At 42.7% G+C, this 24,841-nt stretch overlaps 1 protein-coding gene and 1 pseudogene across 1 annotated transcript; one reads left to right on the top strand and one right to left on the bottom strand.

Annotated features, from left to right (window-relative positions):
* LOC121046627 overlaps nt 1-18,322 on the bottom strand; it is a 33,995-nt pseudogene extending 15,673 nt beyond the window's left edge.
* Nucleotides 18,323-22,953: 4,631 nt separating this feature from the next.
* On the top strand, nt 22,954-23,682 carry LOC115310446 (the record flags this gene model as incomplete). The annotated part of the gene is made up of 1 exon (XM_040210835.1): nt 22,954-23,682. A coding segment is annotated over one exon (729 nt), but the record flags the coding sequence as incomplete, so codon positions are not given.
* Between the last annotated feature and the right edge of the window lie 1,159 nt (nt 23,683-24,841).

Below are 24,841 nucleotides of genomic sequence, written 5' to 3'. Positions count from 1 at the left end.
GAAGGAGGAGGAACGGTGAGAATTGGGTAAACCATCGTGCCAGGAAAAGACGTGCCGGAAAAGCTTAATCCTACGACTGAATTCTCTTAGCGATTGATTTTCAACGCTTTTATTTTTCTTTCAGTATCTTCCTAACATGGTTAGACACAACTGCGAAATAGTCCTCTAGAATGAATCTGGTGTCTCAGCGAAGATTGGATCTTTTTCAGGTCTTCTCCATCCTTTCTTTTTGTTCTACGATGTTAGCTCCTATTGTCCGAAATAAGCGGACTTTTTTTTTTCTTTTTATCGTTTTAAACGTTTCTTGCACATGACGCAGCACGCGGCGGCAGTAGCAGACGGAGGACGCGAGAAGGAAAGGTCACCGGCGGATTGTAGCAGAACGGTGAGGGGAGGAATGATAAAGAAAAGTGAGATTTCGATCGACGCGCGAAACTATTGATTTGAAAATGCTTGAAGGTCGATACGCAACGTATTGCTAAAATCTGGAACTAAACCAGCCGTGTTTCCAAAAGTTCATAATAATAAAATTAATAGTAATAAAATTAATAATAATAATAATAATAACAATAATAATATTAATAATCATACAGTCGAATCTCGTTATTTCAAACTCTCTTAATTCAAACTTCCGGATAATTCAAGCAGGTGCCATCCTATGTGTCTCTAATGAAGGAATCTCCCAGTAAATCAAATATTGCTTTATTCAAACAAATTTTTGGTCCCCCTCGAGTACAAATTAACGACAATTGACTGTAATAATAATAATAATAATATTATTAATAAACTTTCATGTATAGGAATAAACAAATACATATACAGTTCTGCCTAAGCCAAGGCAGGCTTGTGTGGCATGACCTGGCAGTACAGCTCATTCCCTGCAGAAACGCCATGTCGCAACGTAACTCACGAAATGTCAACTGTAGATCTATCACTTAGTGGTATCATGAAGTAACTTTTTCATGCTCTTTTTGAGCCCATGTTTAGAAGTATTAAGAAATAATTTATCTGATAGTTTATTAAAAATCTTCGGTACGTAAAATGACCTAATGCTTTCCTCATAGTGAGTATAGAAGCGAGAAATTTCATATTGAGTGGTGTTCCTAAATGTACTTACAGCCACCCTCTCAGTTTTCAATTCACTGTACCAAAAGTGCTTGCGGCAAATTTGGTTTTTTGAATTTTCAATTGTGTAGTGTTTTTATAGACAGTATGTTTTTATTTAATTTCATTATTGATCCATAGAAAGTGTGTTTTTTGTTTTTTTTTGTATTATTTGTGTTCAAAAAACAAAATTGTGTGTATCAAACCCACCCCCTGCAATAATGCCTCACGGCGAAGCAGGTTTTTTTTTTTTCTTTTTTTGTAAATAAAGAAATAAATACAAACGACCGTCTGAATAAAAAAAAAAAACGAATAGACACGAGGCAATTTGAGTAAACTAAATAAGTTATCACTTGAGGAAGGTGTTGAACCATAAGCGACGCTTTTTAACATACCCCTCAGAATGCTATTTATTCTGGCGTGTCATTGTTCAGAGCGGTTAAAAAATAAAGTGACACCATACCTAAGAACACTACGCGCCAAATGAAGCATCAGCATTTTTCTACTTGCAAACGGGAGGAACACTTTTAGGTTATAGAGCCGACAAGATACACTTAGTCGTTTCGACATAAAAGAGAGGTGCGTAGTCAAAGACAGGTCAAAATTAAAGTATATATTCCTAGATACTTGACAGGAGACATATTGAACAGCGTTGCAACAGCATGATACGCAATTGGAGTTGTGCAAAAATAAAAACAATTAGATTTTTTTCTTTCATGTGCTGCGGAAACATACAAGCTTTGGTTTAGAAGCGTTTACCCTTATTTCATTATTTTTAATCAATTAATCAGAGGGTTTGGCATTTTTTCTGCAGGTCTAGGATAGCATGTTCGATATAAGTATGACAAGAAAAAACAGAGTGTCATCTGCAGATTGCAATACGTTACACGTAACCCTTGGAGCAAGGTCATTAACACATACAGTAAATAAAGGGGATAAAAAGGAACCTTGTGGGACTTTAGAGCTAAGTGTGACCTTTGTACAATGACCTTTTCCAACAGACACTACTTGAAAACGTGCACACAAAAGATTTCCAAGCAAACGAGCAGAAGGACCCCTGAACCCAAGGTGCAACTGCTTATCTAGTAGTTCTTGGTGTTTACATGACGAAACATTAATGCTACCTCTCTCTTCCGAGTAATAAACAGAGGTAACGATCTCAGTTTTTAACTTGTCTATTGTCTCTTGAAAAGCGAGTGTAGTTTTGCATATTACGTTAATTTGATTGATTATCTGATTTAAAAACAATATTTAATGGTATATGTTTATACGATTAACGTCTGCTTGGAGCGCACTAGGCATTTGCCTATTTTGTTTTCTTTTTTCGCTTTGCAATGTTGCGAAGTAGTGAATTTGAACTTTAGTATCATTGTACAGTTTCAAAAGTTCCTACAAGTACACTGCCTGGTGACACCCTGAGAGTACCAGTCGTCTGCTCGTTTTTAATCAGCTTCGAATGAGACCGGTGACAGGTGACCTGGCCCAATGATTGTACAGTCGCAGTTCCCAAGTCGGCGTCTTTCCCCTTCTGCCAGTAAACAAACATAAATATTCAATCATTTATTTACCATATGTCTTACAGTTTGATCTTGCTATTATATGAACCATACACACGCGTGACAGCAATAGTATATACAAAAAAAGAAAAACTCTCAAGCAGACATTTTATTGAACGCATTTGGGCAAAACTAGCGTGGCGTAGACTGGTTTGGCCCATCTATGACGAAAAAAAAAAAAACACCGTAAGACGTTCGAAATCTCTGCCCAGACGAACGTTTCTTTTTCTTGTAGGTGCAGCGACCGGCATCTACAGCCGCCTTACGGCTTTGTATACGGGATCACTGCTTCGTCTAGCTAGTTTATGCAGGCGCATTTTTCAGGATCAAAGTTTGGCGCGGTCTTTCAACTCACAAACAAAAAAAAATATTGCAGACGATGTTTGTGTGACACTGGGGTTTCGGAAAGTAGAAGTCGATTCCTTCCAGAACACCACGCGCGACAGCCGCCCTGTATATAGATCAATGATGGGTTGCTGTTTGAGCTCAGCCGCCGAGCGTCTTAAAGCAGCCGCCCCCAGAACACCTAGGTGTTCATGGCGTCGTCATTTATCAGGCTCAAGAGTGCCGTGTTTACGCGTAGCCACGCTCTGCTGCACCGACCTCGTCGTATATAGGCTGTCCAGCTATCGCACCTTCTTAATAGGGAGAGCATGTGGAGCGACGCGCAGACAGTCTTAATCCCCTAACGACTGCTGTCGTCGTTTCGAGCCTTCTTGCTTACAAGCAAAAACTAAAAGCGACTCCGACATGTGGTGGGATGAAGTTTGTTTACGTCTTCATGGGAGTGTAATGAAAAAGCCGAGATGAAGAAGATGTCTAATTGACAATTTGCGAAGTTGTCTTGGAGACGCGGTAACAGACGAATATTGACGTATATAGTCACTGGGAGTTAAAGAAGCACAAAGCGAGGCATATATTGATCACGCTTCTCGCTTCCTGATTAGTTATTTGGCGTTTTTTCTATCGCGTGAAGCTGCAACCTCATTGGCTGTGGAGAGAGGATCAAGTACTCGGGACTTACCTAGCTTTTGTAAGCTTTCAGTTGCTACAGCAGTAACTGAAGCATGTCAAGCCGGAGTAATATCTCCTAGAAGATTCTTTCTCTATATTCTGTCATTCGGAAACCTCGAAAGTTATGATTCGTCACTCTGCTATCGGATTAACCGAGTAAAAAAAAGCGAGGGGCATATGGCGCACCGATGGATACGCAGTTTCAGTGGAAAACAAGTGTCCGTGCCTTTTGTGAGTGAATTAGGGTATCGATCGCTCTTCTCGGTGGTTGACTGAGTAAAAGGTGGCTTGTGCTTTCAGTGCATCGTATAGGCTCACAGGTGTTTTTGAGAGTGAAATAAATATTCATCAGTTCGCTCTCCAAGCTTTAGCAAGAGTTTAGAACAAATTGGACGGAGGTGTATTAGGCGACGTATACTATAAATAGAAGAAAGGTTTGCAGCGTCGCCTCATGTAAGCCCCCAGAAAGATGCACTCTAAACCACATTAACCCAGGCGATGAACCAAGAACGAAGTTAGACATTTACGCAAAGGTAGAAGGGAACCTTGGATAGAAAAAACAATAGGTTGAAAATAGTGCTATTATGCATGGTGTGTTTAGTGCCATCACTAAGTGTTGACCGAATAAAGGAATATATATGTATACGCACACGAACGATTGTGTTATGAAGGCAAAAAAGAAACAAAAAAAAACATCGATCAGTTTATCATCAAAGAAAATAAGTTGCTTTTGAGAAGAAAAAAAAAAACGTCTTCAAGTATTTGAGTGATTACATATACTACTGGTAATACTTTTGCTTATTGTTTTATTGTCTTTGAAGGCGCTGTAATGATTTCATTTATAGAGAAGCAGTATAAAATCATGCGTGTGGAGGTTATCTTGTAGGGACTACTGACACTCAGACGCTCATTCAAAATGTACTAGAAAATATTTAAAAAAAAACATTTTTAGGTATACTTAAATTAGACACTGCTTTTCGTCCAGACACAACCCTTACTGCAGGCGAAGTAAAAAAAGCGATATCGTGTTTGAAGTAAATTGCCCGAACACGACATCGGCACGCGAAATTAACTCACACAGGATTTTGTGAACATAAATCTTCTTCAGAGTTGGTGCGCAACATTAACGCATTCCACAAAAACAGTATTTCGGACGAAAGCATTACACCAGTGGGAGGGGGAAAACTACTGCTGATCACTTGTCCATCCTAGATGTGTCGCCCTTAATGCATGCGTTTTTCATGTCACATATGTCATGCCAGATCAGATTTTTCCTGCTTCCCAATTTTTAGAAATATGTAAATAGTGAAGCATCAATATTAGCTCATAGAGTAAATATTGTATGGCTTAGTCCATCTTTACTTAGCTCATGAAAATAGTTCAGGGCCCCACGTTCCAGGACCTGCGCTGTGAACTACGTTGCTATATTTGCTAACAATGAAGTGCAAACGAAAAATACAAACTAGGTAAACGATAACATAATGTGCACTACTGTACTTTCATTCATATTATTCAGCAAGGATTGTTCAATAAATATCTTAATGTCTCTGCTCTTCCGACGATCAACCGGTTATTTCATATTTCGATTCACTAGAAGGACAATGAATTTGCAGAGACGTTGTTTGACAAAGGAAACTAAATTGTTTTTAACTCCATACTTTTCGTATAATTTCTTTTTTAATTTCTAACGCAGTAACTACGCAAAAATGAATGAGTGCTAAGATTTGGTTTTGATACAAAATACAAAATTATGTTGCAAATCTAGATGCATTATACGCATCCGCTTTCCTTGAGTTGATCAAGTTGCAATCCTTAAACAAAAACTACACCGCCAGACACAACGGACACCAATTATTGTACTTTCGATGGCCAGATTAGCGTTATCAAGACCGGCGATCAATATTGTGCTTTAATGTTAATGCAGTTGTGGTGGCTCATTGTGAAGGCGCATTTTCTCACAAAGACGGTAAAGAAAATCTGGGCGTGGATACGGTTCGTTATTTCCAGAGCTTATTCGAGGAAGATGGGCGATCAGTGTTCCTTTCTATTGTGGGCCACAATACATGTAGGAATATCTGAGAGCGCTGCTGGTGCGTAGCGCAGGTGGCCTTTGAATTTTATAACGAACATCGTTGGCTGTAAGTTTGATTTACAACTCCGTGAAGGGATGGAAGATCACCCATGCAAAAATTACGTCTCTTTATTTTTAGTTTCAGGCTCCCTACCCAGAAATGTGTCTGCTCCAGCATAAAATAAGCATATGCCATTGCCCTTTTCCCCACTGATCTAGATGAAATCTTCGAAAAGGATAAAAATGAATGACCAAAAAATAGTGACATGGAAACTAGAAAAAATAAAACGGGTTAGTGGAATGAAGATTTGCATACATATGAGGAAACATTGTAAGTGAAGATTTCTCTGCCATGCGTCTGCACTTTTCAGATGTTGAAATAACTGAAGGTGACCCAGTTTGAGCAAATTCGAAACCGGAGTCTATCATTTTCTTTTCTCTCTCTCTCTCAGTCTTTTGTTTTCCATATTTCTTGTTTCAGTCGATGAGGCGCTGTTCTCGCTCGAAAGCAGCCGGGTAAAGTGTCTCGAGCTGGGATAATATCCAAACATCGGGAGTGCAGTTCGGATGCACTAGATGCCCCTCTCGAAATGTCACTTTAGGTGAAATGTACTCTGCGTTCACATAAAGTCAGAAGGAACCCTGTTCACCATGGAAGGGGCTCAAGGAACAGCGTAACTTAGGAAGCAGCAAGAATTTAAAGCTGTGGAGGTCCTTTGCCTTGTACTCCACGAAACAAACATGGACGATGAAGATTTGAATGTCTTTGATAATGTGTTGTGAAAGAGTAGTAAATGGCAGAATAAGCGTTATTAAATTTATTTTATTTCGAGCTTCTTTGGAACGGCACTGACGTCTTGCGACAGATCTCAGTATGATAAAGGAATTGTTTTTGTGCTGCATTATAATTAATTTTATTTTGTTGGGCAAACATTTACCTAAGGTCCTGAAGTAATGCGTTACCAGTATGAATTGCTACTTTATCCTGTTGCGAAATAGCGACATTGTTTTTCCGTATTCGCAACTCCAACGCCCTATAGGTGGCGGGGCGGTAGTTCCGAGATGGCGGAAGAGACGAGGATAAATTCTCCAGGATATCCCGTGCGCCTGCTCGCTGTCGCTGCGCGCTAAAAATGATTTATTTGCCTACAAATGCGAAGCGGTTAGGGAGGGGCCATATTACAGGTGACGGAGATGCTAATGCACGTTAGGAAAACGAGCAAGTTGTTATTTAAAAGTTGCAGAAACCTCAAATTGCCAAGTTTTGTGGTGAGCGAGCGCGTTTTAGGCACCGGCCACGTTACCGTTTGTGGCAGAATATTTTTGAGGGCGATGAAGATATGTTCGCGCTTTGCCTGGCCATTAGTTCTCTAAAAGTAAAGCCGTGAAGGGTGACCGTCAAGCTTCAGAAGAGCGGCGTTCACAGTATTGGTGTCTTCGCGTCCCAGCCTCAAAACTCGCTGCTCACCGTTTCGGTTTTAGTGTATTGCAACACGCAATCAAACTGCTCTATGGTTATTGATAGAAAGTTTGTTACCGCGGGCTACCGCGGTAACAACCGCAAGCTGGCGCTGCGCCTTTGTAGCACTATTTTCAGTGCGATCCAGGAGCGTTGCCGTGCCCATCACTCAAAAAAAGAAAAAAAAAATGCTGTAGCCCTTACACTTTTTGTCACATATAGGACACTCCAAAACTTCAGTTTGCCGTGCAGCCCACTGACGTCAAACTGACGGCCCCAACTTTTACGAGAGGCTTGATGACGGCGCAATAAAATATTAAACAGCTAAAGTACGCATCAAAAAGTACCAAAAAAAAAACAAAAAAAAAAAAACACCGAGGTTTTGCTGTAAAACTCAGAAAACCCCGATTACCTTTTACAGTCAATTACACTTACTTAAGCTATTTTCATAATTTGCACAACTTGGCTATCAAGCCGCTTGTGAAAGTTGGTAGCGCCAAATGAACTTCAGTGCGCTGTACGTTCAACTGAAGTTTAGGGGTGTCGTGCGCTATGCAAAAACTGCCTATTAACATAATCGGCGTGTTTAGGGGTTTGATTTATTGCTCTATGAAAAATAAATATCTTAATATAACGTACATGTTTTTAACCGTGTAATTTGCAACATTGCGGTCCCTCTGGGCAAAAATGCGCGTTCTAATCTCTCGTCACGAACGGCTGGCTAACACAGACGCGCTTAAAATGCTTCGATCATTTCTTTGCTTGCTTTGTAATTTCCTGGAAGCAAGTACGGGTATTCTGTCTTTTTAAAGTGCTTGGAATAAATGGTCATGTTCCTTGTAACGGCCTTAAAACGCGAACTCATTCCCGATTTGTATTGCTCGACATACCGTTGCGCGACGAGTTTTCTCCTACTTATGGCAAAGAATAGACTTTCCGTAGACCGTACTGTAGAGTTCTTCGTTATTAGCAGGAGCGTTTTCCGTCATGTTGAGCACAGACTGAGCCGGCGGTCATGCACAAGACCAGAAATATGCAGCGTATGCGATACACAAAAAGTCCCTAATAAAATCAGACATACCGGTCCTTCGTGGAAGGCTGTTGCAAGACAGAGCACAAGAATTCCTTTTTTAACGCGCTCACTTTTTTCGGTAAAACGGCTTCACGCATCACGGCCGACAGTCCCTGCCACCGTTTCCGCGCCGCCGCCACCACCAACGTTATTAGAAGTTAGAACCAACTCAGTTCTGGAACTCCGCTCCGGAGGGAGGTCCCTTTGCGTGGCGCCTGTTAGAGGGCGCGCGCTCCGCGTTAATACTCGCCATCATCATCATTGACGGCGCGCTTGTGGCCGTTGCATCTGGCCTACTGAGCATACGGATGTTCGTGGCGCTTTTTCTGGCAGTTGCAGACAACTTTCAAATTGTTTCTGCTGCAGTTGGTAGTCATCGGCACATCTACTATTACAGTGTATACAAACTTGCCCTGATTGTAGCCACCGGATTGTGGCGCCGACGAATTTGGGTTGTTCGAAACGCTTCGCGCTGTAAGCGCAGCTAAGGCAGCAGCATTTCACAATAATACAAACGGTATGCCAAAACGGTCGTAGCCCTTTTCATGCTCAAATTGTAATTTTTACTGGCGAAAGGGCAAAAATTAACCAAAAACCACGCTGAATCTCGAGAGGAGTCGGGACTCGCAAGCAGCCGTGGAGCAGTAGCAGAAGAAAACACGTAGAATAATGCGCCGGCAGCGCCACCTAACTGCAAAAAAAACAAGAACGGACACGGTTTCGGACCCCCTAAAATGTACATCGTCTATGGGAAGTTCCGTAACTGAGTTGGATCCAGTAACGGTGGCCACCACAGCCGTCCCCGCTCCTCTGGTTCTCCGTTCGTCCGCAGGAGGGCGAGTGGCGCGCTGAAGTTGCGAATAAAAAATAGGGTTGAAATTTTAAAAGCAGAGACCTTGCTGAGTTTCGCTGTTTATCTTTAGTCTTTGCCAAGAGCAATCTGTAACGTATATTAATTACGTATCGGCCGATTAATTTTTATACTTATTTTGTTTTTGTCAGCTACAGCACTTCTGTTCTTGTTCAATCTCGTCCTGTACGTATATGTGTAAGGATTCATGAGCGAAAAAAGAATAAGGTGTTAGATTCATCCACAAATGTTTCCATCAAATGCATTGGCGCATAGGAGAACGCAACAACTTCGTTTGTCTCATAGTTTCCAATGGTGCCTAGCAATCCTCAGAACAAAGAACCCTGACGAGGTTTGTGTAGTCGACCTTTGAGCCATTATTTTTATTCATTGTTAGTGATCGCTATTTGTTTTTTTTTTCTATTTTTTAATAAGGCAGGCTTCTACGACCTCGAGTATATTGCAAAGACAGAACCTTCACTTGCTCCGCGTCCTGCCAAAACCTGGTGCGCGACAAAGGAACACTGTTTTCAGTGCCCCGATACGGAGTAGGAGCATGATTTTCCTCCCACACTCTAAAAAATGTTTGTGCGTCTACTTTCACGCACAACAATCGAAGCGCCAATCGCCACAACTTACCGAGGCAGCTCAGCGGATGACAATGCCGAAACATATGTTTAGACCGAAAAACACAGTCTGAGTTGTGATATTAAGCACTGCAAAACGTCACGCTTGCATTGCTTAATGTCAGAGCTCAGGCTGCGTTTTTGGGTCTAAACACATGTTTCAGCGTCGTCATTCGCTGAGCTGCCTCCGTATGTTGCGGCGATTGGCTCTCCGAGTGTTGTGGGGGAAAGCAGACGCACGGGCGTTTTTTAGAGTGTAGATAAGAAAGCCTAAACGCTGAATATCCCTGCGTCACTATAAAGAAGGTCACTGTCACCCAGAGATAGGACGCAACTACGGCATGCATCGGTACTGGTGTTCAGGGTCGTCTTCTCAGCACCTCGTTTTCAAAAATATAATTTTTTTTTGTCGAACAGATAAAAAATTATAAAAAAAACGTGAAAGCAACTGAAATGCGGTTCGTGGAAGTGAGTTATACGGCCAGGAGGACGTTATATTCAAGAGAAAATGTAACTAAAATGACTAATTAACGTAAAATCACTAATTATGTTTTTAATTTCACATTTGAGGAGTCATATTCCCATTGAAAACATGAAGGAAATCAGTGTTGAAGGCGAGACCATTTTTGTAAAAGATCCTGGATCGAGCACGCAGTTTGAGTTATTCATGATCGAATTTGATTCTGGAAATCTGTCGATACCGAAACCTAACGCGCAATGCCAGCCGAAGGGTAACGTGTTTTTTTCTTCAGTGATATCTCGCAGCAAAGCAAAGCAACATTTCGCGGCCGTTAAGGTGGCTTACCGCTTTAGTTCGCCATGGTTGGCCAGCTAGGGAGCACCGACTGCAATCAGCCCCGACGCGCTGCGAAGCAAAACATTGACGATAATTGTTTTGTCATGAACACGTGACCGTCCGGCGTCAAACGAGGTTTGTCCTCTCGGCGTGCATCGCGCGTTAGATTCCGGTATCGACAGATTTTCAGAAGAAAATTTTACAATGAAATCCTGCGACTGCGTGCTCGATCTAGATTTTGTGTTTAATTGGGCTGGCATTCAACATTGATTGCCTCAATTGCTTCAATATATTCATGAGCCATGAAATGTTGATAAAAAAGTAATTAAGGATTTTTCGTTAATTCTTCGTGTCTTAGTTACATCACCTGCTGAACATAATATCCGCCTGTCCGTACAACTCACCGGTGCATACCGCATTTACGTAGCTTTTACGGATTACTTAAAAAGTATATGTGTTCGATAAAAATGAACACCCAGTATTACACATCTGAGGTGAGGCGCAATGCGTTCTCCTTCGTCTTGGCACGGGTCGCGAACCGCGCGGAGCAAACTTCTTCTCGCACGGCTGCCGGGTTCCCTTTCGGTCGAGCTCAGCGCGACAAAGAATGTCGCTACTCGCAAGAAGCATGCGGGACTCCTTTCATCTCTGAACTTTACGCCCGAGTAGAGTACACAGACGCACGGAAGGAGCCCCGCAGAAATGTGTTGACTCGTTGGGCCGCATTCGTCCGTGCCAGCGTGACAAAGTCGGGAGGACACCGGAAAGGAACCCGTTCCAGCCTCGGCCCGACTTGGGTGGCGGCGAGCACGGATGCCACCCCGGCAGTCCCAGCTCGGTGCCGAATGCCGACCGAGCAGCGGGCGAGGCGGGAAGACCCGCGGCCAGAGCCGGAAGTAATGGCCTTGGGACTCGTGTGCGTGCCCCGAGCGAATTCTGCCGCCCTGACAGCTCGCGGGCAGCGGGTATTCGCCGTGGCACGCGAGGCCTTGCGCACCGGCTTCGGCTGGCCGCAGTGGTACGCTGGCGAAGGCGTCTGCCTCATTTGTTTCGCCCGGTCTTGTCGACAAGTGACTGTTGCTCACCATATAATAAATGAATGTCGGGTGGCTTCACGCGGTGACGTTTTTTTATAATGTGTGCCGTGTAGCGTCGGAGCCATCGTGTCTGATGTGTGAACGTCGTTTGAGAGCTGTCCTGGTTGAAGACTTATGCGCTTCTCACAATATTTCGTGTGTGTATTGACCCGCGATGCGCTCGGAATTGCAATTAGGTGATATCGTGGTTCGATTGCTGTTTAGTGTCAGCTTCACAAATGCGACTTCCCCCCTTTTTGTCACTAGGAAAGCATTTCTATAAGTGTATTGACGTTGTAGGGGCAAACAGAAGGAACAAATAAATAACAATTAGTGAGGCAGAATATTATGTGCGTATAGGTGTCCAGGTTCACGTTAACCAATAACACCTAAAATCATCATTAAGAAAATAGCGCAAAATGGTTTGTAAGTTGCGCCATCCAGCTCTTACAGTAAGCGACAAATAAAATTATGTTTTTTTTTTTTTTGCGTTAAAAGAAAGTATACATTATGATAGTAACGAAGCAGTAGGTTTCAGATGTTAATGTCTTGTCCCCGGGAACAATGTTGCGCTATGAATACGTGAAGCGACAGATGCTAGATTGTTGGAGCGAAAATGTTACAATTTTCTTACGAGTATACCTGAATTGGGATTTATTTCGAGGGAGGAATGACGTGTAAAATATAGTTACATTTTTGAAAGTAACTGTTAAATGTATTTACCATTTGGTTTGCAAGAAAATTCGCTTACGGTGCTTCCATATACAGATAAAAATATCTATCGGAATGATTGAAGTCACTGATGAATATTTCATAATAACCATTGTTACGAATATTGTTATTATATTAAACGATTTATTCATAATTGATATATAGTTGCACCGGACAACTTGAATATGGCAAGCGTCTTGCGCGGTCCTAAGCTATTAATACTTCCGAAAAGCTGTAAAAAAGCGCTGAGTTACCCTTACGCACATCAGAAATACTAATGTGAATAAAGTTTATATAGGTGTTTGTATAAAATCAAATCAGATTAATCAGTGGTTCGGAGACCGACACGGCTGTCTCTCATAGTATGACTGTTCTACATTTTATTCAGAAGATTCCTGACAGACAGGAAAGGTTGAAAACAAAAGGAGGAAAAAAACGCTACTTAAGAAAAATGAACAAGTAGATTTATTATATTTTGCTCTATAGTGAACTTAGCAAACAAGTGAATTGTGTAACTTACTTAAGCCATGCTAAACATAACTGATAACTTGAAGAAAAGGTAAAAAACACCGCACTAGTTAGTGTTATGGTAGTGTTGGCAAACCAGTCCGTCTACCACCAATCTACTTGTTTTCTATATAATAAACTTCGAGATTGAAGCATGTCAGGTACTCATTGACATCACTGACTACAGGAATTTAGTATTTTACTGTAAAGTAGGGCAATCAGCTAGTTGGCAGACGTACGAGGGCAGCTCAAAAAGTAATGCCCCACATTTTTTTCCCACCCAAAAATAAAGTTAGTAATATGAAAATGTACAAGTTGCACCATTGATATTTGATGCATACATGTGTGTACTTTCACGTTTACCTCGCAAAAAACGCTGTTGTAGCAGTCCGCGAACATTGTGTACGTGTCTGAGATTGCGCGTCAGAAGCAACGAGCTGTAATTGAGTCTCTTGTGGCGAAGAAAGAAACTAAAAAAAAAAAAAACGCGTAACCGTTTGTGTGCTGAATATAAAAGTTATACAATCGATAGAAGCACGGTTGGATGCTGGGTGAAAATAATTACGACTTCGGAAGGCGACGAGATGGCGTTGCCTGATCGGCCACCGCCACCAACCGAGACGTTTTTCAGCGCGTCGATGAATTCATTTATGCGGATTAACATTCACAAGTCGACAATTGACCCTTAAGCATTCAGTCGGCAAAGCAAGTGCAATGATAATTATTGACGTAATTGGCGTGTGTAGAATAAGAGGAATAGAAGGGTATTTTATATCCGGCTTCACAATGCCCGCCCTCACAAGGTCTCAAACTCAGATGGCAATTGCCAACTTTTGTTCGAATGTACTCTCACCCCCCCCCCCCCCCCCCCCCCCTTTACAAGCCTAATCTGGCAACGGGTTATTTCTTTGTCTTTTTAGGCCACTAAAGGCTGCACTGCGCTGAATAAGGTTTTAAAACAACAATAGCATAGTCCGTGGAGTGACAACATGGCCACATGAGCAGAAAACGAGCAGGTAGGAAAGGCACGCATGACCTTGTTTCATGCTGGCGTAAAGACTGAAAACTGAGCAGAGGCTATCTGAAAAAAAAGAGCACGTATGCAAAAAAAAAAAAAGCGGTTATATTTGGTGTAAATTTGACACATTTTTCTGAGACAGTTTTCGAGAAGAAAAAAAATGTGGGGCATCACTTTTTGAACAATACTTATTCAACAAAAACTGCGTTAAAAAACTGCAAGAAAAATGCGAGTTCACAAACATTCCGATTGATGGTGTTCACTTCGTTCAATCAGTGTAGGAACATAATTTATCTTTTTGGTGAACTGAATATCCAAGATCCTTCTGCAACCATCTGGTCGATATTCGAAGAAAGGACCACGCTGCTCTCTACGGTCCCTCATTTATCAAGAGGAGGAGCCGGTGTGTGATCACACCGGATTCAAACGGGGTCGGAAGCCCAGCCACGAGTCATTTTTCTCCGGCATTGCTTCATTGCTGTACCGCAGCGCACAACCGCGAGACTACGTGCGAAAAAGAAGAAAATAATATCCGACATGCAACCTCCTTTCTTTATTAGGTTTCGGACAAGCGTGATGGCTAAAATGGGATTCCAGGAGACTTATTGCTTCATCGAACATTCATTAATCCTGTCGAGGCGCCGTGGTGGATGAGATCGCCGAGATAAGCGTGTTTCATGAAGGTGTGAAAAACCTTTTAGGCCCTTACCGTGCTCTCTCTCCTTGACGTCCCTTTTGAAAATCAGTTACCTCATGGGTGACACAGGATAAATTAAGTATATTTAACGCTTGACCTGGGTAAGCATATTATATATAAGTACTTCGAGTAGCATAACATGATCATGTAAATTGCAACTGATTGTGTCCAGAGGCCACAATACCGGTACACATCGCTTCGCTTTTCGGGGCAGTTAAATCGAACTGCAGCAGGATGCACCAAGAGGTTACGTATAGTAAGTATCAATTCGTAAAAGAAAAAAAGCGTCACCATTAGCGAATGTATAATTCCACTTTCTCGCGTTAGAAACAAAAAAAGAAAATAAGAAAACATCCTGTGGGGATTGAAACGCTCTCAGTAAGTTACACATCTGTAAATGCGAGAAGTCATAGGGTGGGCACTGCATTATGATGCCTTCATTTATTTGTATTGTTTATTTTATAATAACTGTGACGGTAACACGCCGCAATGGCTGTATAATCTTATTACGGGAATAAGTTGAGCTAGTAGGTCAGTAAAGAAGGCCACCTTCCTTAAATGTTCAGCTGGTTCCATCCATAATGTATAATCTTAGTAGCCAACGTCGTGGCCGACGTTCAATGCCGGTAACGCATCTTTAAGTCGCTCCCCCCTCACCCTCTGAAACATTTAAACGCATTAGCGGGAAAGTGAGCTACACGTGCCATCCTTCTGTCTTCAATATACGCCTGCGCAACAGCTCCTATATAAGAAAGCCTACGTACTGAATTTTTCTTCGTCAGTAAAGAAGGCCACCGTAGGCCAAAGATTGGACGCGACTACGGTGTCATCGTTCGGCTGATTGGTCACGAGTTGCGACCGCATGCTGGTGCCGTAGTCGCGTCCTATCTCTGGGCAACAGTGACCTCCTTTATAGTGACGCAGGGATATTCAGCACTTAGGCTTTCTTATCTAGTAGGTATTGGCCTGCGTGTGCTGTTCTCCTCTCCTTATCACGCGCATAAGTGAGTCGCGAAACGAGGCGCTCACTCAGTACCTCCTAGACAGTTTTAAAGCCTGCGCGTTACGTCACATCACGTCACGTCCGGGAGGCCGGCACGGGCACTCGCATACAATCAGCGCCCGTGCAGGCCTCGCCGACGTGACGTCATGTGACGTAACGCGCGGGCCTTAAAGCTGTCAAGGAGGTGCTGGCTCATTGTACGTGCCGCAGTCTTCAGAATGCTTCCCAAGAGAAAAGAGCGGACTGAAGAGGAGACTGCTGAACAGAGACGGTGATGTACTGAGTATAACCCTCAAGAAAGTGACGATTTTGCTAGGGATAGAAATGCAAGCCTTTATAGAAGACAAGCAGTGTTTTGGAATATTGGCGTACTCTGTAACAAAAAATCGCAGAAACAAAGCCGCGTTTTTTGTTTTTTTTTACTATGACTGCATGCATGGCAGTTAACTGATACTTCTAGCGCTTAGAACTGTCTAATATTATACAATGAAAAAAGCAAACGGTATCTCTCTGAAGTGATGATGCAATTTCGGTGGCTGTGAGACGTCATTCCTCTTTGCGACAGAAATTACATGGAGATTGAAGCATGCTACCATCCTTTTTCTCATTAGCTAAACTGATTGAAGGTATACAAGCGATTCTTGTTTGTAGTGTTCCGCGGAGCAGTGTGCAAGCATCGGCTTCCGAGAGTGCGAACTTGGTTAGCTTCAAGTGAAACCGATTGTCCCCTTCAGCTGTACACAAAAACTAATCGTTCTGCTCTCAAGGAAGCCTTCACATCCGCTTTAATTTTCAGCCAAATGAACAAGCCAAGCGATAAAATGGCCGTAGCACGTGATAACCATTTTTTATAGGTTGCACACTGGTGCTGGACACAAAATTAGTCCCAGTACGCATAAATTGACGACAATCCCATAATTTCAAATATTTTTTTTTTTAGGCAGCTTTATTCTTGGCACACTTGGGCTACATCGCTTCTGAATTTTAAAATTGATTTATTGATGCGCAGAGTTCGCGCGCACAAAAATGCGACGAAAAAAAAAAATATGGCGATCAATCGGGAACTGATACCTGGAGTGTTGTTGGGTGCATAAATTTGGTCGACACTTTTTTTTTTTTATAAGGTTATAAAGCTGATCAAAGGAGAGATTACTTGAAATACGATGTTGGGTACAGAAAGTAAATATATATAACGCCTCGAATCGAAGTCGCCATGATTTCAGAAATGTCATTCGTTGCGCTTTCAAAGAAAAACAGAGCAATATAACCAGCTATCGAACGGAAAAACCATATACTATATGATGTTTTACTCAGATCGGTAGATGGTACTATACTCACGCTCAGATCTGCTGGTTCTGCTTTCGAATGTTCATGGCGAAGACGTTTTCAAGTTTTTGTTAAATGTGGCGCGATCTGGGAGTAGCTGGATCAAAACGGTTTTTGTGTTGTTTATATTTCTTTGCAATGGAATAACACAATTTTCTTTTTCCCTTGAGGTGATTTCTAAAAACCTACACTCACAAAATTTTTGTATGATAGATGCCGCACTTAAATTCATATTTCTGGAGATTTCCAGATAACTTTGTTCATTAACTAACTTCTACGCGTTTTTTTTTTCTTTTGCGACTGGATAGCTCTCGCAGACACCCTGTACACTCTTAAAGTCTGCGTATATATTTCTCACCAAACATGTAGTCCGCTAGTCATAGCGGTTTTCAGAGTGCGTCTAGCGAATGACGAGGTAGCAAAGACGTTTTAACTTGAAAACACTAATTGTTCAAAATCATTGAGGAGTTGAAACGCCATTCTCATCGCGCCTGCAAAGATCGTATTTTTCAGTGAGAAAATACGATCAGTTGTGCCGTCTCTGGATGCCCTTTGCAGACCAGTCTTCAAATACGTCTTCGTGTTTACTCCCCACAAATGGTTTTACGTGTTTTATTTATTTATTTACATATGCACCCAGCTGGCAATTGGCTGCCAAGGCGGGCTGAGGCATTCACAATTGTAACATCCAAAGCGTGAAATTTAAATCTGCACAAAAAGTAAATACGAAACAATAGCTAAACTGTCGATGAACTGAATCATTTTCGAAAACTTTTGAATGGAGGAGACACAAGTAATATTAGATTGAAGACTGTTCCATTCGTTAATTGTATGTGTGCAAAAATATTTTAAACACCCGGTATGGCAGATGGGTAGGAAAATCGTGTTTAAATGTTTGTGACATGTGGGACGTGAGGCATTAAAATTGATAACTTTGTTAAACGAGAACCGAGATGAGTCATAAACAATGGCATATAAGAGCTTGAGCCTACTAGTCCTTCGATAGACGGACAAAGGGTCAATTTTAGATTGATGATAAAATTTCGTGATTGAACACCATTCTACTATACTCATTAGAAACAAAGCGCGAAGCCTCTTCTTGACACGCCTTCGAGTTGTGCGATATTCACCTTTCTTATGGCGTCCCACACAACGTACGCGTACTCTAAAATCGATCGAACTCATGCGCTGGTAATTACAAGCTTAGTTTAGGATGTGCAGTGCCTTAACTGCCCTTTCCCTGACCAGAGCTTTGCCGATGCTTTTTTTAAGGATCAAGGATATATGACTATTCCACTAAGATTAGGAGTGATTATGACACCTAAGTTCTTAAAGCTATGAGCAGTTCGTAACGCAACGTCGTCTATAGAGCCGTTAAATACTAGGGGTGTCTTTTTGAGGGTTATACTAACTATCATGTAATTGTTCAGTAACATTTTACCGTCCTTACGCCATTGAGAAATATCGCTCATACACTTATCAGGATCTGTAGCGGACGTTTCTTTTTAAAGCACGCAATCATCTGCAATATTGCGACAATGTTTTTTCTGGTACGGACGGACGGACGGACGGACAGACAAAATTTTGGAATTAATAAAACTATTTTTATGCTCAAAAAAGAAAAAGTCCAGTCTCTTGTTGTCTAGGCATTCCAAACCCAATTTTCATTTACTTCTGTATTATTCCTTTCTGGAACACTCCATAAACTGATATATACATTATGTTCAATTTCCATAGAGGAAAACGTAACTTTGATGCATTCAGACTATGATCAACGTATCCATCTGTAAAAGTGTCTATGCACGGGTCAGCTGTCGTGAATACCCGATCTGGCAGTTTTCGGGCGCTAAGCTGCTGATCAGACACGACGATTAGGTTGAGAGTCTCGTCCCCTCCCACCCATTGCCAATTTCCTGTTCCCCTCTGACTGTCCGGATTAAGTACCACTCAGCCGCTCTAGACGGTGGAGGAAAACACTAAAGCAAATGAGGTTGCACGCCCCCCTTAGCTGAAGCCCTCTTTCTGTCGTTTCCTGCTTGCCGTTCGAGGCCTAATTCGTTTATGTCCGTCTTGATGTTGTCTCTCCTCAAGAGGATGGCCGGGTATACATTGTCCAGCTGCTTCCGACACCCCAAAATATTTGCCCGTTGGCGGGCGTTATCTAAAAGCACGCCGCGATCGTGCGGCGACCATGCCGTCGAGTTACGAATAACAGCTCTGACCTCCGGCCGTTTCTACTGGATGCCGGCCGCGTGTTTCGAAGCCGAGGCTGGGTAGAATTTATACGATAAAGATTGATGTTCCAAAGAAACAAAGCTTTGATTATAATGCTGGTGCTCTGTTGTTTTGTATAAGCTCCCCTGGAATGTCAAGTCAATTTCTGCTTAGATAAGTTATTTAATGCTTTCCTTTCATAATGTTTCTTGCTTCGTAATAGAGCTCAATGATTATATACTGTGCATGCTCGCAGATTTCAATCAAGCTGCAACCTAAAAAAAGTAGGCTTCGAAGTAATTTTAGCTACACATAAAACACGCAATTATAATATTCTTTTTAGCTATCTATAAACCTTGAACAGTCCCTAGATAGCAACGCCTTGGTTGGTATTAAAATCAACTTTTTTTTAGCGTTCACACTCTTGCAACCGAGTACGACCGAGAGAGACGAGGTTTGTTGAAACCTCTTAAACTGGCACGCTGACATTGGCACGCTGGCGCCATCTATGCGGTGACCCTGGAACTGCATTTTATAAGAGCGAAGGTTTTGCGGGATTTTCGAGATCAAATGTGCGTAACACCTATGAGAAAGGCTGGCTTATAAAGTTGACAAAATCTTTTCGAGAAAAGAAAGAAAGAATCTTGCGCCAGAGAAATAGGAAAGATGCCGGACCGCCAGGTTTACACTGCTATCCAACAGATGGCACCAGTGTGTCCTCTCGTTGTAAGAGGTTCCAAAACACCCAGTTCTAAGAGGTCGCAAAAGTGTGAACGGGCTTTTAGGGCTAATAAAAAAAATGGTGTTTCCGTATCCACAAAAAAAAAAAGAACATTGAAAAAAAAAAGTATAATGGCATGGTCAAAATATTCTGAGAAAAGCGAAAACCGCTACTGGAGTTCCGCCTGTGGCAGGTGGTGCTCAGAAATGCTCCTGATTTCAATGTTTATATATAGTGCGACCGCAAGCAAGCGATCACTAGTTATTCCTGTTCTTTTTCCTTAAAATATTAAGGCTGCCAAAGAAACTAGCGCAGCGGCAAGCCCTGAATTTTAGACGTACCTTAAACGGTGAAGTGTCATGCAGTCTGAATAAAATGACAAAAAGCTCCGATGTCGTGTTCGCGCTAACAGTCGTGCAGTGTAAATTTTTAGAAATTCCTGGTTTCAATCCTTTCAATAGATTAAACAAACGCTTATTATTTTTTTTTAGTTGTGTATATAATTAGGGCGAGCAATATAGGGCTTTCAATGTTTACGAAGTCTTAGTGCCAGAACATTCGTTCCTTCCTTTTGACTGATACTTTGTGACCATTCGAGTTTAACATAGATCTTGCTCTTTATTAGCGTAGGTTATTTAGTAAAGACTCCTTACGTGTGTTGCGAGGGGATTGCCGGACAGTATACAGGTATATATATATACATACAGACGATTTTCTTAAGGTTTGCTATAGTGTATCAGCGCTAGCGTTGATATGATCGTGTCTATATCGTACAAAGAGGATAAAATAATAATAATAACTTTATTTTCCAAATGAATTGGAGGGACAGAAGGGAAAAAGCCTCCAGTGGAGGCTTGACGAGCCCGAAGCCCCATACGGTGACAGACGCAAAAGCACAAGAAAGAAAAAAAAAAAGAAGCGCGCACAGGCATATACATAAAAAAGACAAATAACTTCATCAGAATTATTATAAACACTACACAGTATACACTGTTGCAGCTCTAAAAATATCTTTACACAGTTCAAGCAAATAAGTAGATAACAGGTAACATAGTAGGCATCAATGAAGGATCACAAGCGCAAATAGAATGAACGCAAATCTTTAGTTGATAGGGAGTATAAACGAATTTCGTTACTGGCGAGGTAGTTGAGCAATTTACGTATAGTGTAACGTAGAGTTTGTGTACCATAGTTTGTCTTACAGCCGGTAACCCTCCACTATTCCATGTGTCGGGTTTAATATACGTGATCGTTCGGCACTAACTCGGATAAGTCTGACAAGAAACGCGTATTTGTTTTGTTCTCGAGTTTTAAGCTGATGCATATTCTACAGTCGTAGAGGTTAAATATCATTAGCATTCTGAACTTTCGAAACACACCCTCACTATGGTAATCATAAGGCACATTACAAATAATTATAAATATTCGTTTTGTAATAAATATAGTTTCTGCAAGTTTGTGAACTTCGTGTGACTCCAAACGAGGCTACAGTAATTTAAAAGGGTCTGAAACAGGGCATTGTATATAAATAGTTTCACGTTAACGGGTAGGGAAGAACCGTGACGGTCTGTTAGTCTTATAACACGTTACAGTTTTGTGGCTAAGTGTTCAATGTGGTTATCCCATGACATTCGTTCTGAAAAAAATACTCCGAGAGTTTTGAAAGTGCTGACGATTTCTATGGGGACGGAGTTCAATACGATGTCTCGCATTATTATTGCACTCTTGTTTTTTGGCCAAAAAATGATGGCTTTTGTTTTCTCGGGATTAATGTTCAGACCATTATCTTGTGACCAGGCGTACAATTTAGACGATGTTAAATTAAATAACCTTAAGATTATTCCAAGTGTTTTGTCTGGTTTCGAGGGTAATCTGTGGATAGCCGCAATATCATGTCTCCATTGGGCGTACATTTGGCATCTTGGCTACGCTGTTGACTTTGGCAAGTAAGTTCTTATTTTCTGCAAATAAAACGCCATGGATCTCAAGATTCAAACGTCTGCTACGCCATTCCACTTCGTTTACTTCATTCCTCAGCGTTTTTACTTCCTAAATAGAGCCAGCCTCCGTTTCCTCGATCTTCTGCATGCGCATTTTTAGTTCCTTCATGTCACTGTCCTGCATAGTGCAAGGAAGAGATGCAGATGGTATGCTAGAACCGGAGACGCAGAACTGCGCATTTTAAGTTGTCGCATCTCGAAATTGGGTTGATGAAAGCCCGACTTTTGCAAACACAATCACGAGCGTCTCAACACTACTTAGGACTCAGAAGGTGGACAAGAGTATAAACCATGCAAATGGGTAAGTTGCAGCATATGCAAGCAAAATATAACTTTTGTCCATGGGGAAGAAATACTCCAAAGCGTGACGAAAACTATCTGCTTCGACCGAACACTCCATAGAAACATGGAGTGTCTCCTTTCCAGTGGACAACTTGGGAGAGTTAATGGCTGCAACCTACGAAGAGATTTCGGCGAACGACCAGGCTAAACATAGGTTTAGACCTTAGAAAAAACTTGGAGGACGCTTAAGGTTCACCTTTAAGAGTAGAACGCGATAGAGAACCATATAAACCTATAAACTCCCGCTCGTTCCCATGCTGTGCAAGCGTGCCTTGCATGGCCATTCCACTTCCGACGCTCGACCGAGACGGTTGTAATAACATGAGCTCCGACGGAGCGGTGATAACGGCCGCGTCAGGCCGTGGTACGTCTGTCGCTGTAACCGCTGCGGATTATCAGATTATTCTGCCTCAACTGTCAACCGGGTACGTGATTACCAATGCTGTCTTCCTGCATTGTGATGTAAAAGGAAGGCCCTACCGGGTGCAAGACTTTCGTTAGGAACTCGAGCGGCTGGGTGTGTTGAAAAACCTGGCAAGTGCCGGGCCCCACCAGATGAACCACGTCTGGATGTTTAGGATGCATTCGCTGGCTGCCAAGCAAAAACTTGGTCGACGCCAAGGAACTGACGATCAAGAGGGGGCGGTGCCTCGTCATCGACCCGGCGAACACTGCCGTGAATGTCAAGCTTCACTGGGTCCCGTACGACGTCCCGAATTGCCAGGTGCAAAAAAAGCTGGAGCGTTATGGCAAGGTCTCCGAGATCACCAGAGACCTCTTCCGGGAAAGGGGATTTGAGGCCGTTGAATCCAACACCCGTAGTGTATGCCTGACCCTCAGAGAAGGCTACACCGTCGACAGCCTACCCCACGAGCTTCGCCTGGAAGGGTGTAAGGTGCTCGTTGTAGTGCCAGGACGCGCGCCGCTCTGCCTTCGGTGTCGTCGTACGGGACACATTCGCCGGGACTGCCGTGTTCCCCGCTGCGCGGACTGTCACCGTTATGGCCACGAGGCAACGGACTGCATCAGGACCTATGCCACAATGGCCCGTGACCGCAAGGCAGAGGACCAGACAGACTACATGATGGACGACGCCGAAGCGGAGGAGGAAGTTGGTGCGTCCGCGCCGGCCGTGCCTCATCCATTTAAGGGAGCGGGGCCGGACGGCCCAGAGACTGTCCGACTCCCTGTCCCTGAAGCGCAAACGAGTGCTCATGAGACAGCTATGCAAGGGGCAGAAGGAACGGGTGAGAAAACTAAGAAGACACCTGACGCAAGACCACCGAGCGACGGCAACGACGGCAGCGGAAGTCAAGGCCCCGCGGTTCCGGTGCCAAACGTCGACGTCGAGATGAGCCAGGTTGTCAAGCGAATGAGGGACTCAACGCCATCCATGGAAGACACAGAAGTAGAAGGGACCGGCACGACGACGCAACACGAGGCTGGATTGAAAAAGATTCGTGTCCAAGTCAAGCCTCGTAACTCGCCTGATGACTGTCGGAAAGGCAAACCACAGTGAGTGGCTTGCTGTGAAAACGTGTGTTAAGCGATACTGTTTTTTTTATTAGCTTTTGTTTAGAGGGATTTTATTACAATCACGTCGTATGACGCCTTACGTATCGAGCACGCTGGATTTTCGCGAGCCGATTCGGTTCGCAGCATTAAATGTACGTGGCTTGAACTCGCGAAAAAAGCAGTACCAACTGCAACGCCTACTCGCTGACCACCAAATAGACTTTCTTGCTGTGCAGGAAACGAAAATGTCCTCGAATAGCGACATAGAACAAGCGCTATGCCCCCTTTTAGGCAATTATGAGGTGTGTGTAAGCCATGCAGTAGGTATGTCGGCGGGATGTTTTTTGCTTCTTAGAAAGTCTGTGCCGCTGCGAGACTTGCGTGTAGTCTTGGACAAACGAGGCCGATTCATACTGTGCGATTTTATCTTATTTAATCGCGAGTGGCGTGTTATGCGTGTCTATGCACCCAACAGAGCTAATGAAAGAACAGTTTTCTTTGAATTCTTAAAATCGTACTTGCAGTGTGATAAGGTCGTCGTTCTCATGGATGATTTCAATTGCGTCTGCAGCCCGGAAGATAGGGCATCGACGAGGGAAAACCGAGATATCAGCGCAGAAATGCTCGTCGAATTGTTGCAAGAGCACTGTCTTGAAGATGTAGCGCGCGCAAGGGCAATCCGAGGCAGGTTTCATTTTACGTAATATCAGCGGGCATCCCACTGGCGATTAGATCGCATTTACGTTTCAACTGAGGTTATCAGCAGGACAGCAGATTATAAAGTGACGCCCATTTTTTTTTACAGACCACTGTTTAGTGAGCGTGACGCTTGGGAAAAAAGAATCGCGAAAGAAAAAGTTTCATTGGCAGCTTTGGAAAATCAACAGCACATTGCTAAAGGATGACGACTTTGTCAGAGGTGTTAGCGATATTCTGAACAAAATGATCTCAAGGAAAGATACATGTCTCCTTGAAAAATGGGAATACTTTAAGGAAGAGGTTAAGCAAATAGTGATTGAAAGGTCCTCGTATTTACAGCGTGAGGCGAGAAGAGAGGAGAAAGAACCGAAAATGTCTTTAAACGAACTTTTCAAAAGTGAAAACAGTAGACCGGGTGCAGTGGAGGACGAAATTAAGAATCTAAGGGCGAAGCTGGACTCTTT

Source organism: Ixodes scapularis, unplaced genomic scaffold, assembly GCF_016920785.2.
Source record: "Ixodes scapularis isolate PalLabHiFi unplaced genomic scaffold, ASM1692078v2 PGA_scaffold0__279_contigs__length_252992795, whole genome shotgun sequence".
Taxonomy (NCBI): Eukaryota; Metazoa; Arthropoda; class Arachnida; order Ixodida; family Ixodidae; genus Ixodes; species Ixodes scapularis.
The sequence above is the reverse complement of the archived record's forward strand: the minus strand, read 5'-3'. Positions and strand labels throughout refer to the sequence as shown.